Raw genomic sequence first — 26465 nt, forward strand, 5'->3', positions numbered from 1 at the left:
CGGGCGGCCCCAACGGCCGCGGGGCCGGGCCGCGAGGGAGGGACTAGAACTTTCCGCGGCCGCGGGCGGACTCTCGCCTCAGCCCGGAGCCGCCAGCGCCTGCGATCAGCGCCCCCAGGCAGCGGGGACACCGCCGACATGACCCACTTCAACAAGGGGCCCTCCTATGGGCTGTCCGCCGAGGTCAAGAACAAGGTGCGGGCGGCGGCGCGGGGGTCGACCGGGCTTTGTCTGCGCCGGACCGACGGGGGCGGGACGGGACGGGACGCGGGGCTTCGCTGCCTCCAGGTCCCGGCGGGGCGGGGCGGGAAGGATGCTCCCGCTGCCGGCCCCGCGACAGCGCTGTCCTCCGCGGCGCCGCTCGCCAAACTTGCTGCCGCGGCGGGACCGCAGAGCTGTCAGCACCGGGCGGGCCCGTGCGCGGCGCCGCGTCCCGCGCTGCACCTGCTCGCGCCGGCAGCCCTGGCACGGGGCGTCCCGCTCCTCCCCGCGGGCGCTGCCCCCGCTCCTCTGGCCGGGACCGCGCGGGGCGGGGCGCCGCGGCCCGCAGCCGTCCCGAGCCCGCGTGGCGGCCGGCGGAGCGGCGGCAGTGCCGGGGCAGTGCCGGGGCAGGGCGCAGCCGGCCCGAGCCGAGCGGATGAACCGCGCGGCGCGTCCCGGCCCCCCGCGCGGCGCATTCCAGCCGCATGACATCATGGGCACGGGCGGCGTGCGGCCAATCGGCGTGGGCCCCGCACAGGCCGCGCATTGTCTGCCCGGCGCGGCCCCGCCCCGCCCCGCCCGGCGCGGGCACACAAAGGCGCGCGGGGGCGCCCGGCCGCGCGCTGCGGGGGGAGCGGGCCATGGGGGTCCCGGGGCCGCGCATCGGCGCCCGGAGCGCCGCCGGCAGGGACGGCCCGCCGGGCTGCGGTGTGACAGCGGCGTGTCACCGCGCCCGGTGCTTCGGGTAAACAGCACAAGAGTCGCCGCTGACAGTCGGCGGGCCCGCGGTGCGCCCCTTGTGCGCCCCTTGTGCGCCCCTTGTGCGCCCCTTGTGCGCCGCTTTGCTGAGCTGCTCTGACCTGTCTTGGGTTTTTTCTCACGTTCTGCGGAACAAAAGGTGCTTATGCCAGTGTCCTGTTACACAGTTAATTTGCAGTGAACCTGGCAAGAGGAAGAACCTTTGCCAAAAAAAAAATTACACCGGTACATAACTAGGGATAAGTAGGTGCTCTGTGTCTTTTCACAGGCTTAAATTCTGAACGTGGTGTTTAATAACTGGTTATTTCACACACGTCTGGTTTCAGACTTCAGCACTTCCCCAAATCCTGTTTTACTTGTGGTTGAGTAGAAAGGGGAGGAGGGAGGAAAGTATTTTGCCCTAAACATTGTAATTTATGTAGAAAGTCTAAGTTAATATGTTGGAAATGTTACAAAAGATACTTTTCTTTTTTTCTTTATTGGCTGTCTCAGGATGATTGTAGGGTTCTGCTGCAAAATTTGATGACATCATGGAACCAAATCTCTTCCATAGTGATTGCTCCCAACATCTAAACCCAGTGGTTTATCTATTACAGTGGCTTATCTATTACAGTCTAAAAAGAGACAATAAAACATATGCTGTATATTATTGCATGTGAATTAGGAAGAAAGTAAATGCTCTTCTACTTTAAAAAAATATTGACAGAATCATATAGGCTTAACAGTGATCCCTTATGGGAACAAGCTGGGAAGAAGTTCTTTGTTCTTTCTCTCTGTTTCTTATTGTCATCAGCTTCCTTAGGGCCTCCTGAGAGGAACTCTTCCAAGCCTGTGTATTAACAGAGCTTGAAACGGGTGTATTTTATGCCTCTATGCAAAGAGCCTTCTACTTTATCTTCCTGTGTCTGTTATTTCACTCAAGTTGTCTGCTTTCTTCAGTGCAAATATATTGCAGAGGGATGGATGTTCTGTGGCAGCTTCTGTTTACTTGTGTGCAGGCTTCTGCTGCAGTCCTTGGAAATGTCAGTACAGCAGTGTCATAAAAAGTTATTCAAATGCAAAGACAAATGAACTCACCTTCCTTAAAAAAACCAGGCAAACAAAAAACCAACTAACAACAAAAACTCCAGCAAAAGATATAGCTTTGAACTTTGAGAATGCTGCTTATACTTTAAGAGGTCAAATTTCAAAGCGATTATGTTATAAACACATATATTGTTTACCTCCTATCTAGTTATTTTACATGAGTCTGTGCATTAGATATGTGTCTGTTTCTCTGTATAATTCTAGAGGATCAGAGAATAATGTCTCTGTGAAGATCAGCAATTCCTTTCTCAGGATCCTTCTGTCTCATAAAGATTTGAAGAACAACATTTAGTTTCCAGCTCATGGTGGACCATTTTTAGATACTGATCTCAATCACACATTCTAAATCATAGACCTTTGTGCAAACTATTGTGTTATGTTAGGTTTTATTTTTTTTAATGTGGTGTTGGTTTGACGTTTGTAAGTAGCTATGGTACCTCCCTGCCTGAATGATGGTCAATGTTAGATGCTCTTGTTTGACATTTTCAGTGCTAAGCCCCAAGCAGTGTTTTTCTGCAGAAAACATGTGTGTTGATAGCTATGCTGCCTGAGAGCCCAGCTGTGCTGGGTAGAAAGTCTCTTGGTTTTGGGTTTTATTCTTTATTTTCTCATTTGGCATTGTATTAGCGTTCAGAGAAACCTTTTGTTTGCTATGGTATTTGAATAGATGAATATAACATCCTGATGCTTTATAAGAATTTTGTTTAATTGATGTTCAAGGTTCCATCTCTAAGCTTAACTTTGTTTAGTTTGGTTTTTAGGACTCTTTTTTTCTTTTCTTTTTTTTTTTTTTTTTTTGTGGTCCTTTGGAAGCTCTACCTTTCTCTTGTTTTGCTCCTTACCCTAGGTGAACCGATAAGGTGTTTGGTCTCTGTTATGAATCTCTTTTCCTCATTCCTACAAAGAAAGGATGGAATTTGTGTACCGGTTCCCAGCTGTAAGGAAATTTGTCTGCATGAGAAATATGCAGGTAGTCAAACTAGTGTAATCCCTTTGAAGCTGATTCCCTGTTTGCTTGAGATCACAGAAGATACTTGATCCAAAACAAATATTCAGTGAGGAGCCCTTTAAGCTGATTGAAATGGGAGTTTCTTCTGCAGGCAATAAATAATTTTCTTAAGCAATGGGAGAGTTTCTGCGGTATGAGGTTAGCATAGCTTGAGATGATGATGCAGTTAGATAAAGCTACAAACCAATGTTACATTTGTCTCTAATGTACAACTGAGGTAGGTAAGAAATCAGCAGCAGCTTTTGCTCCATTGTGTTGCTGCATAAGGTGTGCAGCAAGCAGGAACGCTGGGCAGGAGAGGTTCCAGTTCATTCAGCTGCTTCCTAGTGACTCTGCCCTGCCCATGGAAATGGTATTTATATCAGCCGGACACTTATCTTTTCCCCCTCTTATGTTTGATAGACTGCCAGTTGCATCTCCACGTGAAAGGAAGGATGGGCAGAAATACATCTTTATGGGGATTTAAACTTTACATAGCTTCTGGTTATCCCATGTCTTGACTCTGGTCTCTCACGTTCCTTCCAATCCATCCCCCTGTCACAAGCTGGCACTGGCCAGGACCATTTTCCAAAGTTTTTAAAGACAGCAAAGTAACTGAAGTGAGTTAGTCTGTCCCTGCAGCTGCCACCCTGAGAGGTCAAGTGCTAGTGGTATGGAAGAGAGAGGGAAACAAACTTTTTAAACTAGAGGCTGGTAGACAAACGAAGCCTGTAAACAAAATATTTCCTATTTTGCAAGTGTGCAGGAGGGCAGTGGTACTTCCTGCTTCCTTCTTGAGGGCAAATATGGATTAATGAAAAAGCAATGAAGTCTGTGGTGAATAATGCTAACCAGTCCCAGGTATGATTATTATGTTCCTTCTGAACATGCTGAGGAGAAGACTTCTGTAGTGTGTTTCACTTGCTCAGGCCAAATAAACAAATTTATTTGTCCAGAAATTACATTTTTATGAACATTTTTAACTGGAAACCAGACTGTTATCATTATCTTTCAGATTTTTTTTTTTTTTTTGTAGCTAGTGATTTGATAAGCTACATGAAGTTTTAGCTGCATGTAGTTGGACTGTTAGGCCTTCCTCTTTCTCACCCCCTCCTTTCAAAACTGTAATAATACCCTTTTCCTTTTTAGAATGTAACTGTTCCTACTATATACCCTTCTACACTTCCCGTAGACTATTTTCCTTTAGCAAACCTTTGCTCACTCAATTTTATGACCCTTATGTAAGAGTGCTTACTGGTGATAAAGTATTTCTATTGATGTTTTCTAAAAGGATGTAATAAAAATGAAGACTGCATTGGATAAAGGCAATGAGAACTTGTGCTTTGAGTGCACAGGTGAGTGTCTTCTGTGCTGATAACTGACAGTGTAGGATTTCTGCATTACTAATTGTCTTATACGTAGAGGTCTATGTAGCTTTTGAAGTAGTAATATCTTCAGTTTACAAGTTTGAAATTAAATTCAGGTATTTAGTTTAAAATAAAATCAGCTTGTGTGACCTTTCCATAATAAAAATCTTAAGTTTGTTGCAGGGAGAATAAGTTAAAAATCCGGTATTTTGATTATGTCAGAAATATTATAATAGGAATATATACACTGAGATTTTAGAAAGGAAATTTCAGAGGAAGTAGCAGAAGGGTTTTACAGGATCAAGCACTGAACTTCAGTTTGCTGCAATTAATGGTTTCTAATAGTTTATCACATCACATTTACTAGCTAAAAATGAGCTTCATTGTGCACAGCACTGAAACTTTTCTCTTTGTGTCCAATTTCTGTATTTTTTCTGAAGAACTGTGAAATTTTTCCAGTTGGATCCAGGCTTTAGTAACAAATCTGCAGTTCAAATTAACAACTTCATAACTTTGTCTTTTATATTTGTCTTCCAGAAATCTCTCGGTGTGTTAACCTTCAAGCATCGTATTTTTTTAATAGCAGCTCCCAAACCCCCTTTGTAATTTTAATATAGAGACGAACAAAGTGCTGAATGAAAATATCTACTTTAGGTTTAGTGAAGAAATCTGTCAATTAAATGCACAGAATGTATTCAACATAATAGTACTTAATGGTACAGTTTTGATGACTCAGTCAACAGCAAAACTGTCCACAAAACATAAATATGACAGTGGAATAATTCCATAGCTAAACTTAGTAAATCAGTGTTTGTCACAGTAACTACATGTATCACGTAAAACACGTTAGTGATTTAAACAATGATAACTTGTATTTTGTCAATCTTAAGATGCTTTTTTTTTAATGTATTAGCAACCAGATGATGAGTTGGAAATCCAACTGATTTCCATTATCACTGCCGGTTACTTTTTTCTGATGCTTATTTTTAATTTGACTGACAATACTGAATTTCAGTAACTTAGGTTGAACAACACTCCCTATCAAATGGTCCTGCTGGATGCTTCACTTCCAAATCACATGGTGTTCTTTTTCTGAGCAGAAGCCTCTTACACTTATGAGAATGTGTTTGCCACCTCAGTTGCTGAACCGTGAGTTTAGCCCTTTGCTGAAAATTTTGCAGAGGATTTTTTTTAAAGAAGCCCAGTGAAACATTAGCATTATTAAGCTGTAGTGACTTATTAACTTGTATTCTAGTGTAAGATCCCGTGTGTAAAGAGTTCTCATATTGATTGAGAAGCGGTATTAATGCAGCAGCCCTAATCAATAGCTACATGTTTTGGTTAGATTTTTTTTTTTTTTTTAAAGGAGGAAGGTATTCCAGCAGTGGAGAATCTTAAGTACAGTGTCTCCATTCATCTTCATCCTTCACTGTCTACCTCAGAGTGTCTGCCCTGCCGGTCCTGGTGTGTCTAATCAGTTTTCCTCTCTCACTGTTACTGTCTCAGGACAGGTCTGGTCTCTTGAGCACACATCAGGTGTAGGTTTCTAATTCTGTGGCTACTCCAATAGAATTATCAATACTACAGCAGTTATAAGTAGACCTACTAGCAGGTACAAACTAATAATGATACAACCTATGTAGCACTGAGTTGACATTCATACCTACAATACATCTCTTTCTATGATAAGCAGAAGCAAGTAATTTGCCGTGCAAACACTTCCCTTGCTAGCACTTTGGACGTTAGCACCCCTGCCATCTGATCAAAGCCTCCAGTGTTTGTCAGCCAAGCATTGCCTGTTCTGCACACTTGCCCAAGCCCACAAACAAGGGGACTTGCCCTGGGGATCCCCTGCACAGCCCCACTAGGCAGGCGTACCCCATCTCCAGGGTCACTGTTCGGTGGCCCGCAAGTAGGTGAGATGAAACAAACCTGTGAAAGCAGCCGCCTTAGTGACATCTGGCAGTTGTTGCTGTAAACAGCTGACGGGGAGTTAATTTCTTTTTCTCGATGGTTTAAATCCCTAGTAAGCCTTGACCTGCCATTGCCACAGTGACAGTTGTCTTTTGGAATCCTCCTGTGTCTCAAAACTGTCACTTGGAAGAGCACACAGCCGTTCTTGAACTGTGAGATATGTATTGCTGCCCCGTGGTAAGCCCTGTGTGATGGATGTCATTTCCAGTTCTGTCTCTTGGCTCACACCATTTTTTCTAGGAGGAAGGCGATGAATGGCATCCATAGCCAGGATTAGCTGCCGCTGCCTCTCGAACATCAAAGCAGAGGTGGAGCACTGGACCAGTCTGCTCCTGTGTGGGCACAGGACAGCACAGACAGGAGCTGCCAGCGCTGCCGCCAGCAAAGCGCGGTGCCTGGGGAAGTTAGGAGAGAGGATGTTTGCTGTGAAATTTGTCTATGTTTAACCTCAGGAGCAACACTGTCTGCACTTCAAATTCAAAGCGCTTTCTGTGAATTTATAAAATGTATTATAGTGACCTTGTTTCTGGTGGATTAATAAACTTTTACTAAAGCTTTTACTGGTCATAGTCATAAAACTTGCTGACGTTAACGTTAAAGAGTGTGGGATAAATATCAAGTCTTGCGTCCTTTACATGTAACCTGACAGGGTAAGTCCTAGGGCCAGAACACCTCTGAAGAAAGCAAATTGAGTTTGACAGTCATGACAATTAAATGGGATTAGTAGTCTCAGAAAATAAGACATCTAATTTGCATAACAGTATTGTTTAAAATGTACAGATGACAGCTTTTTGTGTGGTTTCAGAGTCAGACTTAGTTTAAAATTTAGAGAAAAATACCTATTATATTCCTGTTGCTGAGTCAGTGCCCTTAAAAGATGGATGGATGCACACATTGTTTTGCGATAATGGCACATCAGTTGGTTTGTGTGTTGTTTGGTTTTTGGGGGGTTTTTTCCCCTCATCTCAGCTTTTTTTGTAAGAACATTAATTTGGAGGCTTTTTCTTGCCTCCAACTAATTCATAATTTGCCTTGAAGACTAAAGGATAGAAACTTCACTGTACTCAGAATTGTTAGCTTCTGTAGCTATGTAACACCGTATACACTCTACATCTGACACATCCTTTTAAGGCAAACTTTGTAGAGATTCCCATCCCCTATGGAACTGTACAGGAAAGGCCTTCAGTAAAAATGGGCTTGAGGCCAGGACACGTAGGGCAATTTGAAACAGATTTTTTCTAAGTGAGATCATGTGAAAATCCTTCTTTTTGTAAGAGGGACTCTTTTTGCTTAAAAATGCTTTTTCTACATATCTGATTCTGAAGAACTGTTAACTTGTATAGCTATATTCAGCAGCAAATGCAGTCGTCTGAGTATTTTTGATTTTGCAGTAATACCTCAGAGTAACTTATGTTGTTTCTATTTAGTGGGATTGAACTACAGTGTTTTTCTCAAAAACAGTTTTGACTTTCTGTGAGTGGTTCTATGTTTGGGGCTTTTTTTCTTTAAAAATAAACAAACCCCTCAAACTTCCCCCTCCCTTATTTCCTCCTTTTTTTTTTTTTTCCTTCCTCCTCCTCAAACAATTGCAGAATGTAGTAGATATTAGGAGCAGAGACATAATTAAACTTCTTGTTGCTTATATATGCCATCTCCTAGGTGAAGCAGCTGTGATTCTGGATGTATAAGTTACAGAGCTGGGAAGGCGTTGGTGAGAGCGGAGGATCGCGCCGCGCAGCGCTGCTCTCACAGGGCCATGGCAGCAAGGCACCGCTAAATATTTAACTAAATATTTCTGCACCGTCTGGCCTTGGTTTCCTTGCTGTTCTGAAGTGCTTTCATGAAAATAGGATCTGATATACTGTATCAAATCCTAGCTGGTTGAATTATAGATGGATTCTAAACAGGTCTTCCTACCTTGCTTTGCATGTTTGGACCATGGCTGTTCACAAAGTAAAAATGGACGTTACTACTATAAAAACCTTTCTTTACTTTCCTGCCAAGAGAGCTCTCCTGTTATATTGCTGTCCTGTTGACTTTTCCACTGCTACAGCCTCTTATTTATAGACAGAGAACATCATCTTAGTATTTCTGATTTTGCTTGAATAACAGAAATTTAATTGAAAAGTGTTTTTCTGTTGTCCCTAATTAATTGACAAAGCGCTAGAAGTCTTGCCAGCAGAAGATCAGGGATAACAGACACCTGCACTTGGGAAGGGATTTGGTTATACGTAAATGTTTGTGGTGAAAGGCAGCTCTTACCTCGCTGCTAACGGGGGCCCTGCAGAACATGTCCCTTCTGAGCTGAGCATGGACGGAGCAGAACTCGGAGCTCAGGCCAGCATGCACCAGGCTGAAGGATGTGCTGGAGCAGGACCTGTTCTGTGGCTCCTGTTGAGATTCCCACCACCGGACCAGCTTGAGCTGCCACTGCTTTTGGTTAACTTTATAACGCTGCGTGGGATCAATTTGAAGTTACATTATATATCGTATGTGAAAGTCACTACACTGTTAAGTCAATGAAGCATATGTAGTGCAGACACATATCTAGTGTTCTAAGACTAAATGTTCTTTGCTTATTTTTGTAAGATGTCCCCTTACCTTGCTGACATCATTGTATTAATCATGCACCAATAAAAGTAAAAAGTACAAGTAACTTTTTAGAAAAGGCAATAGTCTTCATTTTTTTATTATGGTCTGTCTTGATAGCATCCTTTATCATTGATAAATAATGGCGTGAAAATGTTTGTGATATAGAAAGCTACTTCTATTTGAAAAAAAACTAGCAGCTTTTAATAAAAAGAGCTAACAAAAAAGCTGTGAGATTGAACAGGGCTAAAGAACTGGTCTTTGAATGGATGGAAAAGAATGGGAACGAAACATAACTGACAAAGTTAGAGTTCAGTCAGAGCACCCGAGCATTCCGTTCTATGGAAGATTAATGGAACCTTAAATGATTGAGGATTGAGACCTGTCTCACACTTCATTTGCAGTACAGTGTTGCACACAGGTACTGCTGCTGGTGCATGTCAAACCTGCAGTGAATTAAGGTGTGCAGCGTAGCGAGCCTACAGCTGACCTTGAGGTATCCAGAATTCTGGATGCAGTGTGTATGTGCATCCCCCACCCACCCCAGCAGTGCTGCCTGTTCTTCCTGCACCTGCTTAATTGCTGAATGTTGGTTTAGAAGTTACTACGGGGTGTTTAGCCAGAACCTCTTACTTAGCAGTTTGACTGTCTTTCCTACTTCAACAATAGCACTTTCTTTTGTACTAGTTATAAACTTTAGTATAGCAGGTTTATAGCTTGGTTTTTCCGTATCTTAAACTACATTTTCATTAAATAAAAAGTTGAGCTAGAAGTCCTTCTAATAATAAACTTAAAAAAAAAACCCAACTTGTCCAGCTGTTTGCTATACAGATTTTATGATTTATATAGAACTGCCAATAGGAGCTATGTAGATTTCAAATGCTCTATCTTACTTTTCTTAGACTTTCTTCAGTAATCTTCTAAATGTCACTTGTAGGCCTTTAAAGATGGATATTATTACAAAATTAAGTAAACATTTTCTAATGTATTTATGGTCATCACTTTTTTAATATCATATTAATTGTAGATCATATTCTTCTTATAACTCTTTTTATATGTTTAAAGCACAACTTGCCTGGGTGGCCATATCCAAAGTATTTTTTGATGTTTCCTGGAGTATAGTTAACAGTGTATATCACCTACTGAACTTTAATTGGTCAGAGGTACACCCAGGAAGGGGGCAGGGGTTGGAGGGCAGGGAGCAGCAGAAGCTGATTATTATGTTTTATTCTTTATGCTGAATTCATTATTACCTTTTTTTTTTTTGTGGTAGTAAAGCAAAACAATAGTATGAAGCAGCCGATAGTCAAGATCTTCTAAAGCTTAAGGTGTGAAATCTGCATTTCTTGTGCTTCTGCTAAGAAAATTGGACATGTGGAGGATTTACCTCAACCAGAAAAATGTGCTATGTGTGAATTCAGAGATTTTCATCTACTACCTTTATGAAAGGTGAATCTAGCAGACTTTGCTATCTAGTAGACTTTGCTATCTAGTGGAAGCTAAAGAACTTTTCAAGAAATCGCATCTTTCACCTAAATTACAAAAAGCACAGATTGAATCATTTTGTGCAAAGATGAAGTGGTGGTAAGAATGAGAGAAATCTGTATTTTCCTTATGAATACTTGTCACAGGTAACTCAGTTAGCCTGTTCAGCTAATGGGAGTCTCATGGATTTAAATCAGAAGAGGCTGACAGGTGACCCAATATGATCAGGGCACTGGGTGGGAAACACTGAGCACTAGCTGGGAAATGCCTCTTACTGTGGGACCTGCCACATCATCTGGTCCATTTCTCAGTCAAGCCCAAGCCTGGGATCTTGAGTGGCAGCGAACAGTCAAGTGTCCGAGCTTGCTGGGCAGGGGCAAAGGAGGTGCAAAAGCAGCAGTCTTGAGGTTTACTTTTGAAAAGGGTGCTGAGAAAATGCAGCACAGGCTGTGCCTTTGCTGGAGAGGCAGAAGCAATGTGCATTTTGAGTAACATTTCGCAAAGCTTGCATCAACAGACGTCATTTTTCTTTAACTTTTTTGAGAGGTATGTTTGAGTTACTAATTAGCTGCTTGCTGCTGTAAAACACAATCCTGCTGTTGTTGGTAAGTGAAGAGGGTTTGAAGAGAAGAAAAAAGGTGTGGAGAGATACTCAGACTAAAATAGTCAGATTTTGTGGTCCTATTTGGAAGGTGATGTTGGAAGGCCTGTCAACACAGTTGGGCCTTGGAAAAGGGCTACAGAGTCACAATAGTTTGCTTGTAATGTGACATATTTTTAAAGCTGTTGTATTGGGGAGAAAAATAAGTAAACTTGAAAGAATATATGATTTCCTGGATTGCTGTAGTAGCAATAGATTAGAAAAGTACTCTCAGAAAGACATGGTGATCATTAATCTTACTGTTTCTGTTGCAGGCTCCTTCTAGCTTTTGAGAGCTGTTTAACCAGAGGAACTTCCTGGTGTACTGCTAGGAAAACTAGGTTCTTTTCAGATTTTTTTTTTTTCCTGCTTATGCACCAAATTGTTTTGTTAGATTATTTCCTCCTCACCCCCAAAACAAGAGCAACTACCCATCACTGCAGTCTGTCCAGACCAATATTTCCAGTGCCGTGCTCAGCACTTCGTTTCAGAAGACCTCCCAGCTAGTGGTGTTGGATCCTGCCCAGGTTTGCTGTGTCATATCACAGCTCAAGCCAGTCGTACTGGATGTGGCTTTCAAAGCCAGGGGAATCTGTTCTCCTCAGGGAATAACAGGCTTTTGTGATGCAGGCTGGATCAACACACTCTTAACTGAGAAGAAACTTCATATCCCAGTGCTTTTTAAACTGAAAATAGCGACTATTTCAAAGAATAGGTAGTGAAGATTACTAAAACTGTATTCTGCGAAGAAATATAAACTGTTCAGCAATATACGGACTAAAGATACAGTGCAATATCAAGAAGTATGATGTATGGTGGCAGGACCAGAAGGTGCTACGGTTGAAAGTGGAAGCTGATGACTAAGGAGAATTAGAGTTGTAAGCCAGAAAACTGTGACTCTGACAAGAAGCGATAAGAACAAGAACTGTGAGAAAAAGCGTGAGGAAGACTAGAATGGGGGAAGAGCATTGTAGAAGTTGCAGAGAATGAGAGAGAACCACAATTTGGTCCAAGGCAGGCACACACCTGAGCTGTTAGCACACTCCGAGGGGAGAGATGGTGGGGGTTGCTCCGTGAGTAGTTTGCAAGCTGCCACAAAATCACACTGGACAGCCAGGCAGTAGAACACTTAGTTCTTCCAGCCTGCTGATCTGGCAACAAACGCCATGCATGACTGTGGGTATCCTACTTGTAGGATGACTCGGAAACTTTGAGGCATGGCTTGTTCTTACTTCACAGAGTTTAAACTGGTGCCCATGGGAAGCGCACCAGGAATTTTGGATTAATGGTCATCCGCCTTTAGAGATTGTAGCCTAAATTTTGATTTACAGAGAAAACAGGTGTTGGCAAATTATCAATTATGCTACAAATAACAAAAAATACTGTTGAATATTATGCAAAATGGATGCATCTTTAAAGTTTTTGTGCTAGGTAGCATAGTGAGATATACTGAGATGTTTCAATATTAGCATTAACGCAGTACAACAGTCCATAGTGACAGAAAAAAAATACACGTTCAAATACAAGGCCATACTTAATGGTGGCTTTCTGTTCTTAAGTACTTCTCCCTTTGGTTTTCATCTGGATTTTTACATTCCCTTTACTTTTGGGTTTCTCGTGCACAAATATACCTCTTCTGGAGTTTGCTTTTGATGCCATCCTGGTCAACATACATGAAATTAGCAGGGAATTTGAATTTGTCCTTATGATGAAAGGCCATTAGGTTGGTAACTCAGATAGCAAGAAGCTCCACTTGACAATAACCTTGGTATCCTGTCACTCCCTCTTCTAACCCACTTTCAGTAAAAATCAAAACCTTGTATTTTCCCACTGTCTTAGGTTCTCCATCTCAACTTAAAGGCTATGCCATTTATTTACTCCATGACTAAATAACCACTTTGTTGGCAGACAACTAGAACTGTAGAGCAGAAAAATATTGTCTATGTCCTTGTCACTCCCCCTCACCTCTAAAGCTGCAAATTAGGTAGGTACAGTAATCTATTTACACCATAGAATTTTAACCCAGAAGTTTTAACTCAGTTGTATAATTAAAAAAAAAAATCTGGAAACCCATTCTTCCTGCTTATAAGAATAACACTTACTGTTCTTTGCCATTTTCTTGGTAATTTGCATAGCCAGTAAACTATTAACACTTTTTGTCCCAGATGTCTTGCTGTGTAAATTTCAGACATGAGATTCAGAACTGTGTCTTGTAACAGCAGGTGATGAACAGAATGGGGCAGCTCAGGTGCCGGTAGCTTCAGTTCCGGAGGATAATTTGGGACTGGCTGTGTAACCTGCCTCACTCCCACTTCTGAGGAGTAAGGGCTTCTAAGAGCTTCTGCCTTGATATCAGGAGATAATTATGCTTTCATCTTCCCCCTTACCATCATAAAGACTTTAAAAGAGAAGGAGATCTAATTGGAAACTAGTGCCAAGCAAACAATAAAGAAGTATCATCATGGGTATCTTTGGCCTCTGCAAGACAAATCATTCCTGAGGGTAGTACTTATTTCAATGAAAGGATGTTTTTAGGCACCACTGAAAGCATTTAAAAAAAAAAAAAATCAGTTTCAGTTCCAAATTAATAACACTTGAAAAGTTGGTATAGGAACAAACTGCTGCTTAAAACTTAAAATGTAAAACTTTAGGTGTTAAAAGGTGAAGTTTTCCCTTAGTTATCTTTATTTGCTTTCAATAATTTATGACTTAAATGTGTAAAAGTAAAATTAATATTAAACCCACTGGCTAAACCCGGATTAAATTCAGTATGAGATGAATATGCTTCCATACTTATAAGAAATCTGGTAAGCTTTCTCTACTCAGTCTTTTTTTGACTGAAAACCTGTTAATTTTGTGTCACTTCAAGCAAGGATACGGATTTCGTCCTATGAAGAATATTAACATCTAAAACTGAGGGCTTTATTTATTTTTCTATTCACTTTCGTGAAAAAGTATGTGTGTAACCTGTTCTTATACGATCTTGGAGTATTTATCTTGCTGTATGTGGCCCTGTACTTTATCTACCTTGGAAAACAGCAACATAAAACCTATTTTGCTGCACTTTTATATGTATATAAATCTGAGGGTTTGTTGACAAACACCGTTCCTGCGATAGAGATGTTCACTCACTTTGACAAGCAGGTGCTTCTGTTCTTAAAACTTCAGATCAAAGAGCAGTTTCTTCAAATGCTTACTAGTACTTTAACTTTAGCATGCTGCATGTTAAACATTTGGTCCCTGTTGTGGGGGCATAAAGCCTGAAGCTTTAGTGAAAAATTTCATCGGAACTAAGAAGTGCAAGATGTTATGACATGACGTGTAACTTTGAAAGTTTTATCTTTTATAACCTGCTTTTTAAGTCTCAGTGACTTGTAAAAAACTATGCAGCGTGCTTAAACTCTTTTTTGAGATACTGTTACAGTTTTTTTCCAGAGTAGCAGCAATATAGACGGCTGAACTCTTAAACTGGAGATTTGGCATATACAGAGCCTTTAGTGTACAGTGTGTACTGTGTAATTTGGAAAAGATTAGTATAAAAGGACAATCGAAAGTCCATATGATATCACTTATGGTGTGAAATACTGGTTAACATCATCACTCAAACTGCACATGCTGCAGGCACATTGAGTAACTTTAATGATCTCTCTGTGTCCCTTGAAGTTGGCCAACATAACTTCGTTTGTTTCCAGGACTCCATACACTTGATAAAAACAGTGATGATTGCTGTTCTCGTGCTACAGATGGAGGGAGGGCTTTCATACTGTGAGAGGTCCCAAACAGGAAAGTCCTACCTGAACAGAATAAGAGGCGAGAATCGGGTGTGAAGTTGCCAGAGGAATAAAATTTAACCCAAGGATTCTAGCCTTAGGCATACATTGGCATAGATGTATGTATATCACATCACCTGCTAGTTATTAGCTGCATCTGACATTCAAAGATGAATCTTGGCATGTAAAACAGAAATGACCTAATAAGAGGAAGAAGTGACTTCTTGGATCCCCAAGTTCTCGTCCTTCTACTCAACAACAACTCCAGCCCTATAATTGAAGTGCATCAGTTTTTGGTAACAGAGAAGAAGTGTTTAATTTATCTGTAATAGAAGATTACTATACTAAAAAGAAAAAAAATATATTTTTAGCTGAAATACTGGTATTAGTGTAACTGGGGTTTGCTGCTTCTGTATCATTAACGAGTCAGTCTTTAGTGCTGGCTGTACACAACAGTCACTGTTTAGCAGGATAAGCATCTGAGACAGTTTAGTTCCTGATAAACTTGAATTTGTGTCCATTGGTATTATGTTAAAATTGCCCGAATGTGTGTGAAGCTCAGGAAAAAGCCAAATCTAATGTGATATTAACTGGTATTAAAGAACCTCACGCTCAAAATGTTCTCTTACTGCATGGAGAAGTTTTCTAGATTTCTGCCTCCTTCCTCACAAATTCAGATACAACTGGAGTGTTTTGCAGAGTTGTAACTAAAGTTGGGATTTTATACAGCTATAGTTGAAAATGAGTAGGTGAATTATTTTTTTAAATCAAATTAGAAACCAGTTCAAAAGGACAGCAATACATGAACCCAATTTTTCTGCAACTGCTTTTTGCTTGTGACTTTCAGTAGTAAGGTGATGTATACTGTCAGTCTTGTAAAGACTACTTGTAGTAGAACTATTAAATTCCTACTTATTATTATGCAAAAGATTACCTTTCAGTTTATCATCAAATTTTGTGTAGCTTTTTCTAAACTGAATACAAAGACAACTCCTCCATATTATGAACTTTACTAGCAGTCAAGAACTTGTAATAAGCAAGTAACACCTACTCTTTTCCTCCCACCAGCTTAGATCATCCATCATTTTCACCACTTGTATTACCTTTGAAAGGAAAAAAAGTTATTTCTAACTATTAAATCTGTATCTCTGAAGCATCAGCAAAAAGAATAGCATTTACGACTGTATATATATCTTTCAAGATTTGTCAGAACAAAGTAATTAACAATTGGCTTCCTGCTGTCTGATTTTAAACTTTTGTAAAACCTTTATATCTATTGCTACAATTGAAGCTTTTCTACAGTGTTCTGAAACCGTAGCTTTTTTCATGGCACCGATGATGAATACTTTGAATGAAGCTGCTTTAGTAGATGATATTTTCTTTTGCTATGGACTTTTAAGATTTAAGTATCTTCCATGGAAGTTCAGTACTTTAAATGGATCAAATTTTGGCGTGTTGATTAGTAGTAATGGAAAAAGGCATAAATTTTTTTCATTTATATCAATGCTTCCAACTTCCCCTCATAGATAGAAATCAGAGGAAAACTGGAACAACGCTGATAGGCATGTGGAAAATATGAAGTATTCACTAACTTAGTGTTACATAACCCCTGGTTGTGCCATCGGATTGAGGACGCTAAGGATTCAGAGCAAGCGTAACCTGGTGCCTGACCTGTCACTCTCCCTGCTTAACTCCTTCTTGTCACATGTTTAAAACCAGACTCCTAAGTTTCCATGTCTTTAGCTTTTCAGGTAGTTTCTTTGAAAATTAATCTATCAACACACTTCACTCTTCATAACATAGTTTCCCACCATTTCAAAATCAAAACACAAGTTTTGCCCAAATTTAAGTAAAACTGTACAGTAGCAAAGACAATTCAGAAAATTAGCAGATTTAACAGCAATGCTTTTAGTGGCAATAAGACAAGTTTTCTCACATGTATAAGCATTTTTTATTTCCTATCTCTAGATAAGCACTGTAATGATACTGCATGACACTTTAAAACCTCTTGAAAAACTCAAGATTTGAACCCATGTGAAAGTACTCCAACATAAAGTAAACGTTTTCCAGGAGAAGTGATAAAATTCCATCCGATTACTTCTAAGTTCCCCAAGCAATAAGGCAGCAATTTAACGTTCAGCTCAGTTGTAATCTCAAATATGGAATGCACTTAGTATTAAATGATGAAAATTTTTGCCATTTTTTCCTTTTATATGCTTGCCAAGAAAGATTAAAATAGCCACACTTGCAGAAGTCTTCAGGGTTCTCACTCTTATTGGCTTCCATATTTACTTTTTTTTTTTTTTTTTTTTAGTATGAGGACAGAGGAGATAGAGTCAGATCTTTAAAATGTGTCTCTTGATGACATGATTACAGACTTAATTTCCTCTGTAAAAAAAAAATTAAGCTGTTCCTGGTGTTCAAAAATAAATGAAGTTGTAGAAAGACAGTTCCAGTTGTATACCAGACTATTCCAGCTGCAGGATGGCTAAACTATGACTTAGCGTTTCCTTTAAGCTGCACTGAAACAGAAACTGCCTGAATTTTCAGAAAGCAAAGTATCTATTACATTTCTAACTAAAGAATTGTGGAAGAGATTAGCTTAAGCCCTTCTTTGTATCAATATGCATGTTAGAACGGTGAATTTCACATAGTCTGAACTGTCAACATACAAATGACCAGCCCAAATTGTCCACTCCCTTCTAACTGGCATATCAGAACATCCCATGTTCTGGTCTTTCTACAAATCCTGTTTTTTCTTTTGAACCGCTGTACAGAAATATATTATCTACTGTACATCTCATCTGTACACATAGCTTAGGATTTTGTGGGCGAGATCACTTTTGTAAGATCTTTTTATGTTCTAATGTGTAGTAAGGGTAGGATGGTATGTTTCACTCTTCTGGGGACGTTTTGGGATGGGTCTCCTTTGCACAAATATTTACTTTCACACAAAATAACTGACCTCATGTCCAAGACTGCTGCTCTTCTGTAAGTTTGAACAAGCTAGTTTGAGTTCTGCCAAATGTTCTGGGGGAGACAAACTAAGATCACATAAGCCTTGTTTCCATAGGAAATAAAAATAGCCATGAAAAGTAGTTTGTAAGCTATTCAGCAGGTTAGGAAGGAGAAAATTGATAACAGCTTCCTCATATACTGTTTTCAAATGTTAACATTTCTGGTAGCCCCTCAGAAAAGGGGCTGCCCACCCCCTGCTATTACTGCCATCACTATAAATGATGTGGTTGTGCTGCCTCATAGCAGCTCCTCCTGTGCAGCCGTGAACTCCAGCCTGCTTTTCTCATCTTAGCTGCCTAATATCCAAAAGATGTGAATAAAAATTAAAATGAAAAAAAAAAAATCATGACACTTTCCTCACACTGGGCAGTATTACCTGAGCTTTCTTCCTTTTTTTCTTCAATGAGAAAAGGGACATCTTGATTATATTAGACCAGCTTTGGTCTAAGCACTGAAGTACTTGTTATCTTGTACAGAATATTGCACAAAATTTTACATCTCTGTCAAGATCTGAATAAGAGAATGGGCTAGTCCATTATCCTGATCTGTAACTAAGGCACCATAGCACCACTATTACAAATAGTCTAAGGAAAATAAGTATTACACAGAGAAGTTTTTGAAGTAAAGCCAGAGATACAGGAATTTTCCATTCCCCTTAGAAGAAAAATAGAGAACAGAACACTGTAATTTTTAGTTTGGTCAGTTTGGAGTTTGGGATTACTAATGCTAGCCAAAATGTAGAAATCGCCTCTATCCAAGTAATTCAGATTGGTTGGAATAATCTCCTGCAGTATAAATAGCTGCTAATATCTGGCCTTTCTGGGCTGAAGTCTAAGACTATATGTAAAACGTCTGAACTTTACATTTTGATCTGAATGTGAACAGCTTTACATGAGTTTCTTGCTAGGAATTTGTAAGTAACTGGTAGTAGCTGAGCTCATTTTCCATTAGTTAGAAATAACACGAGTACATTCTGTGCTGGCCTGTCAGGTTTCTCACAGTGGCGCTCTCATTCCCCGTCGTGCTCACTGACCCATGCGGGACAACATCTAACGAAGGTTCGAGTGTGTTGCCAACCTCTGCACTAGCGGAGTTTATTTACATCTTAAAATCTAGTGTTAGATAACTTGTTTTGTTTGCAGGAAAAGTAGCAATGCTTCCAATGACAGAATCCCTTTTCTCCAACTCACCAGTACGGAAAAGTATTGCAAAAGTAAGAGGTTTAGGCTGAAGGAAGGCTGAGCTGCTTTTAGTCTCTTCAGGGGAGAGGAACGAAGGGCAGAGAGTGGCATGTGGGCCTGTTAGCTGCTCGCATCGCTGAAGTTTCCTGGTTTTAAGCATTCCATTCACATGGATTGATTTCTAGTGACTGAAGCATAACTGACACACTTAGTAAGGTCTGAACATCTGGAAAAGGAGTTTTAAGTCACCGTGCTAGCAACTCTGGGTCTCTGGTGCCTTTAACTGCAAAGACCATTGCAGGTTTTCTCTTTGTACACTAATGGTGCAGTAACTTTGCAATTAAAACATGAGATCAGAGTCTTCCAGCAAGGCCAAAGAAAAGAGAAATAGCAGGCACACTAAAGCTTAAATTTAAAAGAGCCACACACACAACCCCCAGAATCTCCAGTAAGATAACTCAATGTTGTAGCAGAAGGGCAAAACTTACGGTTCATCTCCATTAATCATAACCTTGCTAAAAAGAGCAAACCCACCATAGTAATCTTTGGCAGAACAACTTATAACGTATTACATAAGAGTTCCTGTCTATAAATCTGCACTTGAGCAGTAGTACTGACGACATGGTATTTCAGAGTTCTTGTGTTCATAACACACTATTTCACTTTTGTAGTTCCTGCTAAAGTAGAACTTGGGTAGAATATTCTTTTTGAAAAAGTCATCATTCCTCTAAAGCTGTCAAAAGCCTATTGACAAGCTCCAGCAATTCTTACAGTAGGAAGAACTGTTAAGTGTTTCAAAGCGCTATTTTAAAATAAAGATTTAATAAAGCCACAAACATTATCGTAAAAGGGATGAAGACTTGCACATGTACCCTGATATTTAAAACACAGTACTGGCTAAAGGCTGTAGCATACTCTTTGAAACAGATTTTGGGGGAAGCACTTGCAGTTTTCTCTCATGAAGTAACTTTATAACTACTTGTGTTACAGATTGCCCTGAAATACGACCCCCAGATAGAAGAAGATCTGCGTAACTGGATAGAAGAGGTTACAGGGCTGAGCATTGGTACAAACTTCCAACTGGGATTAAAAGATGGCATAATCTTATGCGAGTAAGCATTTATTAAGTAACCTTATTTTTAGCAGTTTTCCACTTTTGAGGAACTAAGGAGGGACTTTCTGAAGACTCCCCCTTCAAACACATCAACAATAACAGTCAAAGTTAGCTGACCGTAGGGTGGGAGACAGCTTCATTGAAATTGTGGAGAAGAATGAAAACTTAAATCTCCTTTATATTTCAGCAAAATTTCTAAATTTAATGCTGAAGCTCTTTTCTATAATAGTCAAATGGCACACAAAAAATTCTTACGGTGTGTTAGACTTGTTGGACATGAGATCCGAGCTAGGCACTCTGTATAAACGAGAACATTAACCATTTTGATGAAAGTAATGCAACTAATAAAGCGTGAATGAAAATATATAATGCCTGCACAGATGGTATAAGGTTGAGATTTATTGTTTAAGCATTTCCCTTTTTTTCACCTCCCCAGGCTTATAAATAAGCTGCAGCCAGGATCAGTGAAGAAAATTAATCAATCAAAACTAAATTGGCACCAGGTAAAACAAAAAAAACCCCCAAAACTCCACCTCTAACCCCTCCAACTCCCAGACAGTTCTTTTGTTCTGTATTAACAAATTTGCTGTGGATATGGTACACCTTAAATCTGAATAGCACCAAGTTTTGTTTATGATACGTACACAACAGTTGAGGATATTGCATACATGAAAAGCATTTGACAGAAAGCAACTATATCTGAGCTTGGGCATAAATGGTAGTTGAGTATACATATTTAATAGTAATGCTTTAACTGTTAGATGAAATTTCAGATAGAAGAAGAACGTAGTGACATATAGCAAGGCCTTTTTCCAAGTTAAAAAAAAAAAGCTGTTAACTCTTTATTAAATTACAACTGGAGTTTTCCATCCAGGCAGTGCTGCAGGGTCAACAGCTCGCCTATACTTGGACATTCGAGGTCACTTTATGAAGTGTGCTCCTGAGAAAGCAGCTGGAGAGGATGGGGAGGTAGAGGACTTCAACAGTCTCAGAATAAATGGTTGTGTAACAGAATTCAGAAAACAATATGGTGCAAACTACAGTATGTATTTTTTTTCAGTGTATCCAGATTTGATTTCCTATGAGTGTTCTAGGGAGCACTTCCCCCCACAAGGGACCATCAAAGGCAACATGCATTTAGAACATGCATTGACAGAGTTGCTGGTTAGAGTTGACTGCCTATACTGTTGCTGAGTCTAGCTTACTACCACTATATCAGCCTCTTGTTTTTATAGGCATTGAACACTTCTAAATACGGTGGAGAATTTTTATTAAAAAAAAAAAAATTGAATACCTCTAAAAACTTCAGAAGGAAAAATGAAATTCAGTCTTTACTCCTTATATTCCATATTGCTTTCCAATTTCTACAGCGCACAGTACTAAAAAGTGCTAACAAACCCCAAAAGCTTAGTTGAATTTGTCCCAGGAGTTGTGCAAGATAATACCTTCAAACCAAGTTAAATGTTCTTACTATCCACATAGTTTTTCTTTTACTCAAAATTATCAATGGCTGAAGTCAAATAGCACGGACACTATGGTCAATTTTCCAATTTGAAGCAAATTTTAGATCAGGATTTCTTTTAGAAGGGCACAGTTGAGGCAGTTTTGTCAAAGACCCCTCTAACAAAGTATATGATTCTCACTGATGGAGAAATGCTGGGCTAGATAAACCCTTAGATTGATTTCTAAGTCAATATTAAAACTAATGAAAAATAATATCAAACTTCCTACCAGTCACTCTTAACCACGTCAACTGTTTTATCCAGTTTGCACAAGGCAATGAACTTACATTAAACAAGCAAAAACAAACAAACCAACCAACACCAGAAAGCCTTAAAATTACGTAGTTTCTAAATTGAAACACTGAGTAGAAACCTGGCTTTTTTGTTTCTGTTTAGCTGGAGAACATTGGGAATTTTATCAAAGCCATCCAAGTCTACGGCATGAAGCCACACGATATTTTTGAAGCAAATGATCTTTTTGAAAATGGAAATATGACTCAAGTACAGACTACCTTAGTGGCCCTGGCAGGTCTGGTAAGTATTTGTATCCCTGGAATTGGCACAAATCTACATGGCAGTCCAGACGCACCCTTTCCACTTGTAGATACAGAAAACAGCATACAGCCTGTTTGGGGGGATAGACAGATACTGCTGCGAGTCCGAGATCCTGCAGAGGTGGCACTTGAGAGGGCTGTGTCCTACCGCATCCCTCCAGGGAAGGCTGGGAGTTCAGAGCCATGATTCTTGACTGCAGGTGGCCTTGCTCTGGAGCTGCATCTCCACACACAGAACCAGGGAGGCTCACAGGACGCTAATCCCTGCAGAACATCCTGCTGACAAGATACTTGGGTCGCTTTGGGCTGCCACCTGCAAATGGCGTGGCGAACCGTTACCTCCTCTCACCCCCAGCACAAGAGTTTCTCATAAGAGATGAACCTGCTTGTGGCATCACTTGAGAGCCCAGGGTCAGGAAAACCAGCGTTCCAGTAGCAGAAGACATACTTCATACACTAAATACTATATTTTCCCTCCCCCTAAATAGGCAAAAACCAAAGGTTTTCACGCTACAATTGATATTGGTGTCAAATATGCAGAGAAACAAGCACGAAGTTTTGATGCGGGAAAACTAAAAGCTGGTCAAAGTGTAATTGGCCTGCAGGTAAGTATGAAATTCAAGTTTGCAGTTAATCTGTTATATTTGAGAAGGACTTTCCTGTTTCAACTGACATTGTTTATGCAAAAACAGTTGCAGAATTACAATATATTCTTATCACAGAAGGAGGTATGAGGTTTTAATTCTTTTAAGCAGTTAATTTGCTTTATAAACTCAAGTGAGTGACTGGAAAATTCTTCTGTTTGTTTTAAATCTGCAATAGGAGTGATAAGGAGGGAAGGAACAGCTAATCTTAGCAGTATCACCTCTGTCTCCTACAGTGGTTTTAAAGTAGGTGTCTTTGGATGGCTAAGGCTCCTTATATGGTAGTAGCCTTTTTTCTCTCCACTTTCCTTAATAGTCATGAAAACCCCATAATAACTGTTATAAAAATCTTAAAATTCCTGTGGTAGAGAAGTAGTGGTGATGCAATTAAATCATTACTGTCCAGAATAAAAGTGAATTATTACATTTTGATGCATACAGCCATTCTAATTGTACATGCAGTTGGGCAGACGCCAGTCACTGAAATCCCTTAGGTTGACAGTTGCCATTATTTTTCCTTTTGAACATCAGTATGGAGAAAGGGTAATTTGTTACAGGTAGTGGTCAAGCTACATGAGGAAAGCCTGCACCATAGTGACTTTTTCCGTCAGCCATCAGAGTTACCAGGCATATTTGTTTCCTTAGACTGTGCTTGCTGTACAAATAAAACCCACTTTTTCTGTCCACCTCTTCTTTCCCCTGATAAAGATGGGCACCAACAAGTGCGCCAGTCAGGCAGGCATGACTGCTTATGGAACGAGAAGACACCTCTATGATCCAAAAATGCAAACTGATAAGCCGTTTGACCAGACGACAATTAGCCTACAGATGGGCACTAACAAAGGAGCCAGTCAGGTAAGCAGGGCTGCGTGTGACCCAGGAACCGTGGAGACCCGGTCGGGTAGGAGAGTCCCTGAGTTGCGTGCAGTAGCAAAGTCTAACTGGCAGCAGCGAGAGGGTAAAGCTCAGCTGTACTTTTACGCAGTAAAAAGAAAGAAAAACTGAAGCTTCTTATCACTAACCAGCATGTTCTGTGCTGAATATCTTAAGGCACGAAAATGAGCTGCTGCCTCTAGAATTTCCAATTGGTTCCGTGTTATACTAGAAGAAAACAGTAACTTCATTTCTAGTATTAACCAGACAGAGGCAAAAAAGAAATTGCTTCCTGGGCACTACCTCAGTCTGAACACCTAGAACATTCTCTCCAAAGAGGGAAATAAACTGGACATTTCTGCAAGGACTTTATTCTGTGACTTACCTACTAGCTGTAGGTAAACACAGCTGCTGTGCTGTGTCTTGCTCTACTTTGATTGCTACTTTCTAGCACTTCCAGTAAGGTGTACTCATTGTAATCATAAATGTAGTAGTTACAGGTCTTGACCTGCTTACTGAACCTCTACAATCCTGTTTTATTAGGCGGGTATGCTGGCGCCAGGTACCAGGAGAGACATCTACGATCAGAAGCACATATTGCAACCTGTGGATAACTCAACTATTTCATTACAAATGGGTACCAACAAAGTAGCTTCACAGAAGGGAATGAGTGTGTATGGGCTTGGACGACAAGTGTATGACCCCAAGTACTGTGCTGCACCAACAGAACCTGTCATTCATAACGGCAGCCAAGGGACAGGAACTAACGGGTCAGAAATCAGCGATAGCGATTATCAGGCAGAATACCCTGATGACTATCATGGAGAGTACCAAGATGACTATCAAAGAGATTACCATGGTCAGTACAGTGACCAGGGCATTGATTATTAGCTTTGCCTCAAGAGTTCAGTATTAGTCCATTATTTTATTCAGTAAGAACGAAACTAGCCTTGTGGAATTGTTACCTGTCTTTCCTACACACTACGCTTTATGTACCTAAAGAAATATTGCCTTACATACATTCCTTTTTCCTTTCTCTGCCCCTTCCCTGTCTAGTTGCCTTTAGTGCTGTAACGATTGTAGTGTACAGCATAAACAATAACTGCATATGAAGTAAAAGGAATACTGTGAAAGGGGGAGTGCTCTTGTACAGCCAGGTTGTCTAATAAGGAGCTATGCATTTTCACAATCTCTACTTAAGTAGGTATTTACATACCACATTAAGCCTTCATTTTACATATTTACAGCTTTTCTGTTTTCCAGATGAGGTAAAAGAATTTCATGCTTAAGGTTAATTGTGGTCTTTGCCAATTAAATCTAAGACATCATGTTAGTGATTTAAATATCATTCCTATGTTTCTAAGGTAATGTTTGCTAATGGTAAGTCCTGCATTAGACATAAGTGTGCATATGTGATTGTGTATTCATTCCATTATCAACACTGACCAAACTTAGAAATAGTTATCTTACTAAAAAGGGAGCTTGTACAAAGTCTTGAGCCAACAGAAGTCCCATGATTGATGGTGCATTTACCTTTTATTGTGCCATAATATATCCATGTAGAAATGCTTTTTCTTCCTTGAACTGTATTTATTGCCACACTTCTCAAACTGATCCCAGTGTATTTTTATAAATAAATATTTTTTCTTAAAGGTATGTAGAAGGTCCCGTCTCATTTGTTGTGCTACCGTTCTTAGAGATTAGATGCCACAGAAATTATTCCCAGATCAGCATTGCCTTTGCCTGTGTTAAGGGTAATGTAGAACTGCTTGCTGTCTGTTGCAGTTTGGGTTCTTTCTTTTCCATGGGATTTAAACTAATAACCTTGTAAAAGTCTCTTGGGAGTATGTGACAGTGACTTCACAGCAAAGGAATGTAGCTTCACAGCAGAGTTCACTTCCCCTCTCCATGACCGTGAGGCTGTGACCAGAAATACTGTTCACTAAATCCCTGCCCTTTCTCAAGGCAAATGAGGAGCTGCACGTTTAACACTGTGTCTGCCTCAGCCTGTAGCCTTCACACCATCACTCTGAGAACTCACAACACCCTTGCTTTAGAGCAGGTAAAGAGACATCCCAACCTTTGCGCCTGCTGGTTTGCAATCTGAGTCCTTTAGTTACTGATAGCAGAGCTTTACTCCTAAGTGGAAAATGCTTCCTTCTCACCACAGAGTGTATACAGGCTCTACTAATTTACCTGGACTGGTTTTAACAGAGGAAAAAAAAAAGAGTATCCTATCAATGGGGGCCAGCATTGCTGATCCTAACCCTTGTAAAAAAAATAAAGGTATTTTTAAAGTATTTACTGCAGATTAAACTTACTTGCAAGTTCTGTACTTGTGAAGGAGTCTTCCCTCAAGACTAGAAATTGTTTGTGCTTTGCTCCATTAATTTCTATTCTCTGATGTGGTGATCTTTCAGTTAGTCTATTTATTAAGTCTTAAGCTTATTTATTTCACAAAACTTAAATTTGAAAGGACCTCTGGAGGTCACTGATCCAGGCCCTGCATCTGAGGCAAGAGAATTACTACCAAGATGTCTGTTAAGACCTGCTCTTGAACTCTACCATTTCCCCCCCTTCAAAATACTGGCTATTTAACAAGTTACAACTATTGTATTGAATGCAGAAAGACAGTGCTATGATCAACAACAAAACATTTGTTGTTTTCATAGTTTGGGTGAAAGCAGGGTCTCTTTTTGAAAGCCTGAACCGCACCCTCC

At 40.2% G+C, this 26465-nt stretch overlaps 1 protein-coding gene across 1 annotated transcript; it reads left to right on the plus strand.

The window, feature by feature from the left end:
* CNN3 (calponin 3) lies at positions 1-25401 on the plus strand. Its single transcript, XM_065656862.1, has 7 exons — positions 1-195; positions 20049-20170; positions 20609-20675; positions 22071-22208; positions 22717-22833; positions 23581-23727; positions 24289-25401. Exons 1-7 carry the CDS (start codon positions 139-141, stop codon positions 24634-24636), a joined length of 996 nt encoding a protein of 331 aa, XP_065512934.1. The 5' UTR covers positions 1-138; the 3' UTR covers positions 24637-25401.
* Positions 25402-26465: the final 1064 nt, after the last annotated feature.

This window comes from Caloenas nicobarica, chromosome Z (assembly GCF_036013445.1).
Source record: "Caloenas nicobarica isolate bCalNic1 chromosome Z, bCalNic1.hap1, whole genome shotgun sequence".
NCBI classification, from domain to species: domain Eukaryota; kingdom Metazoa; phylum Chordata; class Aves; order Columbiformes; family Columbidae; genus Caloenas; species Caloenas nicobarica.

What these genes read in the sequence shown, in the direction of transcription:
- CNN3 (XM_065656862.1), top strand. Translation starts at nt 139, where the DNA reads ATGACCCACTTCAACAAGGGGCCCTCCTATGGGCTGTCCGCCGAGGTC. An exon ending in GATGGCATAATCTTATGCGA is followed by an intron (nt 20,171 to 20,608) that starts GTAAGCATTTAT and finishes TCACCTCCCCAG; the next exon opens with GCTTATAAATAAGCTGCAGC. An exon ending in TAGTGGCCCTGGCAGGTCTG is followed by an intron (nt 22,209 to 22,716) that starts GTAAGTATTTGT and finishes CCCCCTAAATAG; the next exon opens with GCAAAAACCAAAGGTTTTCA.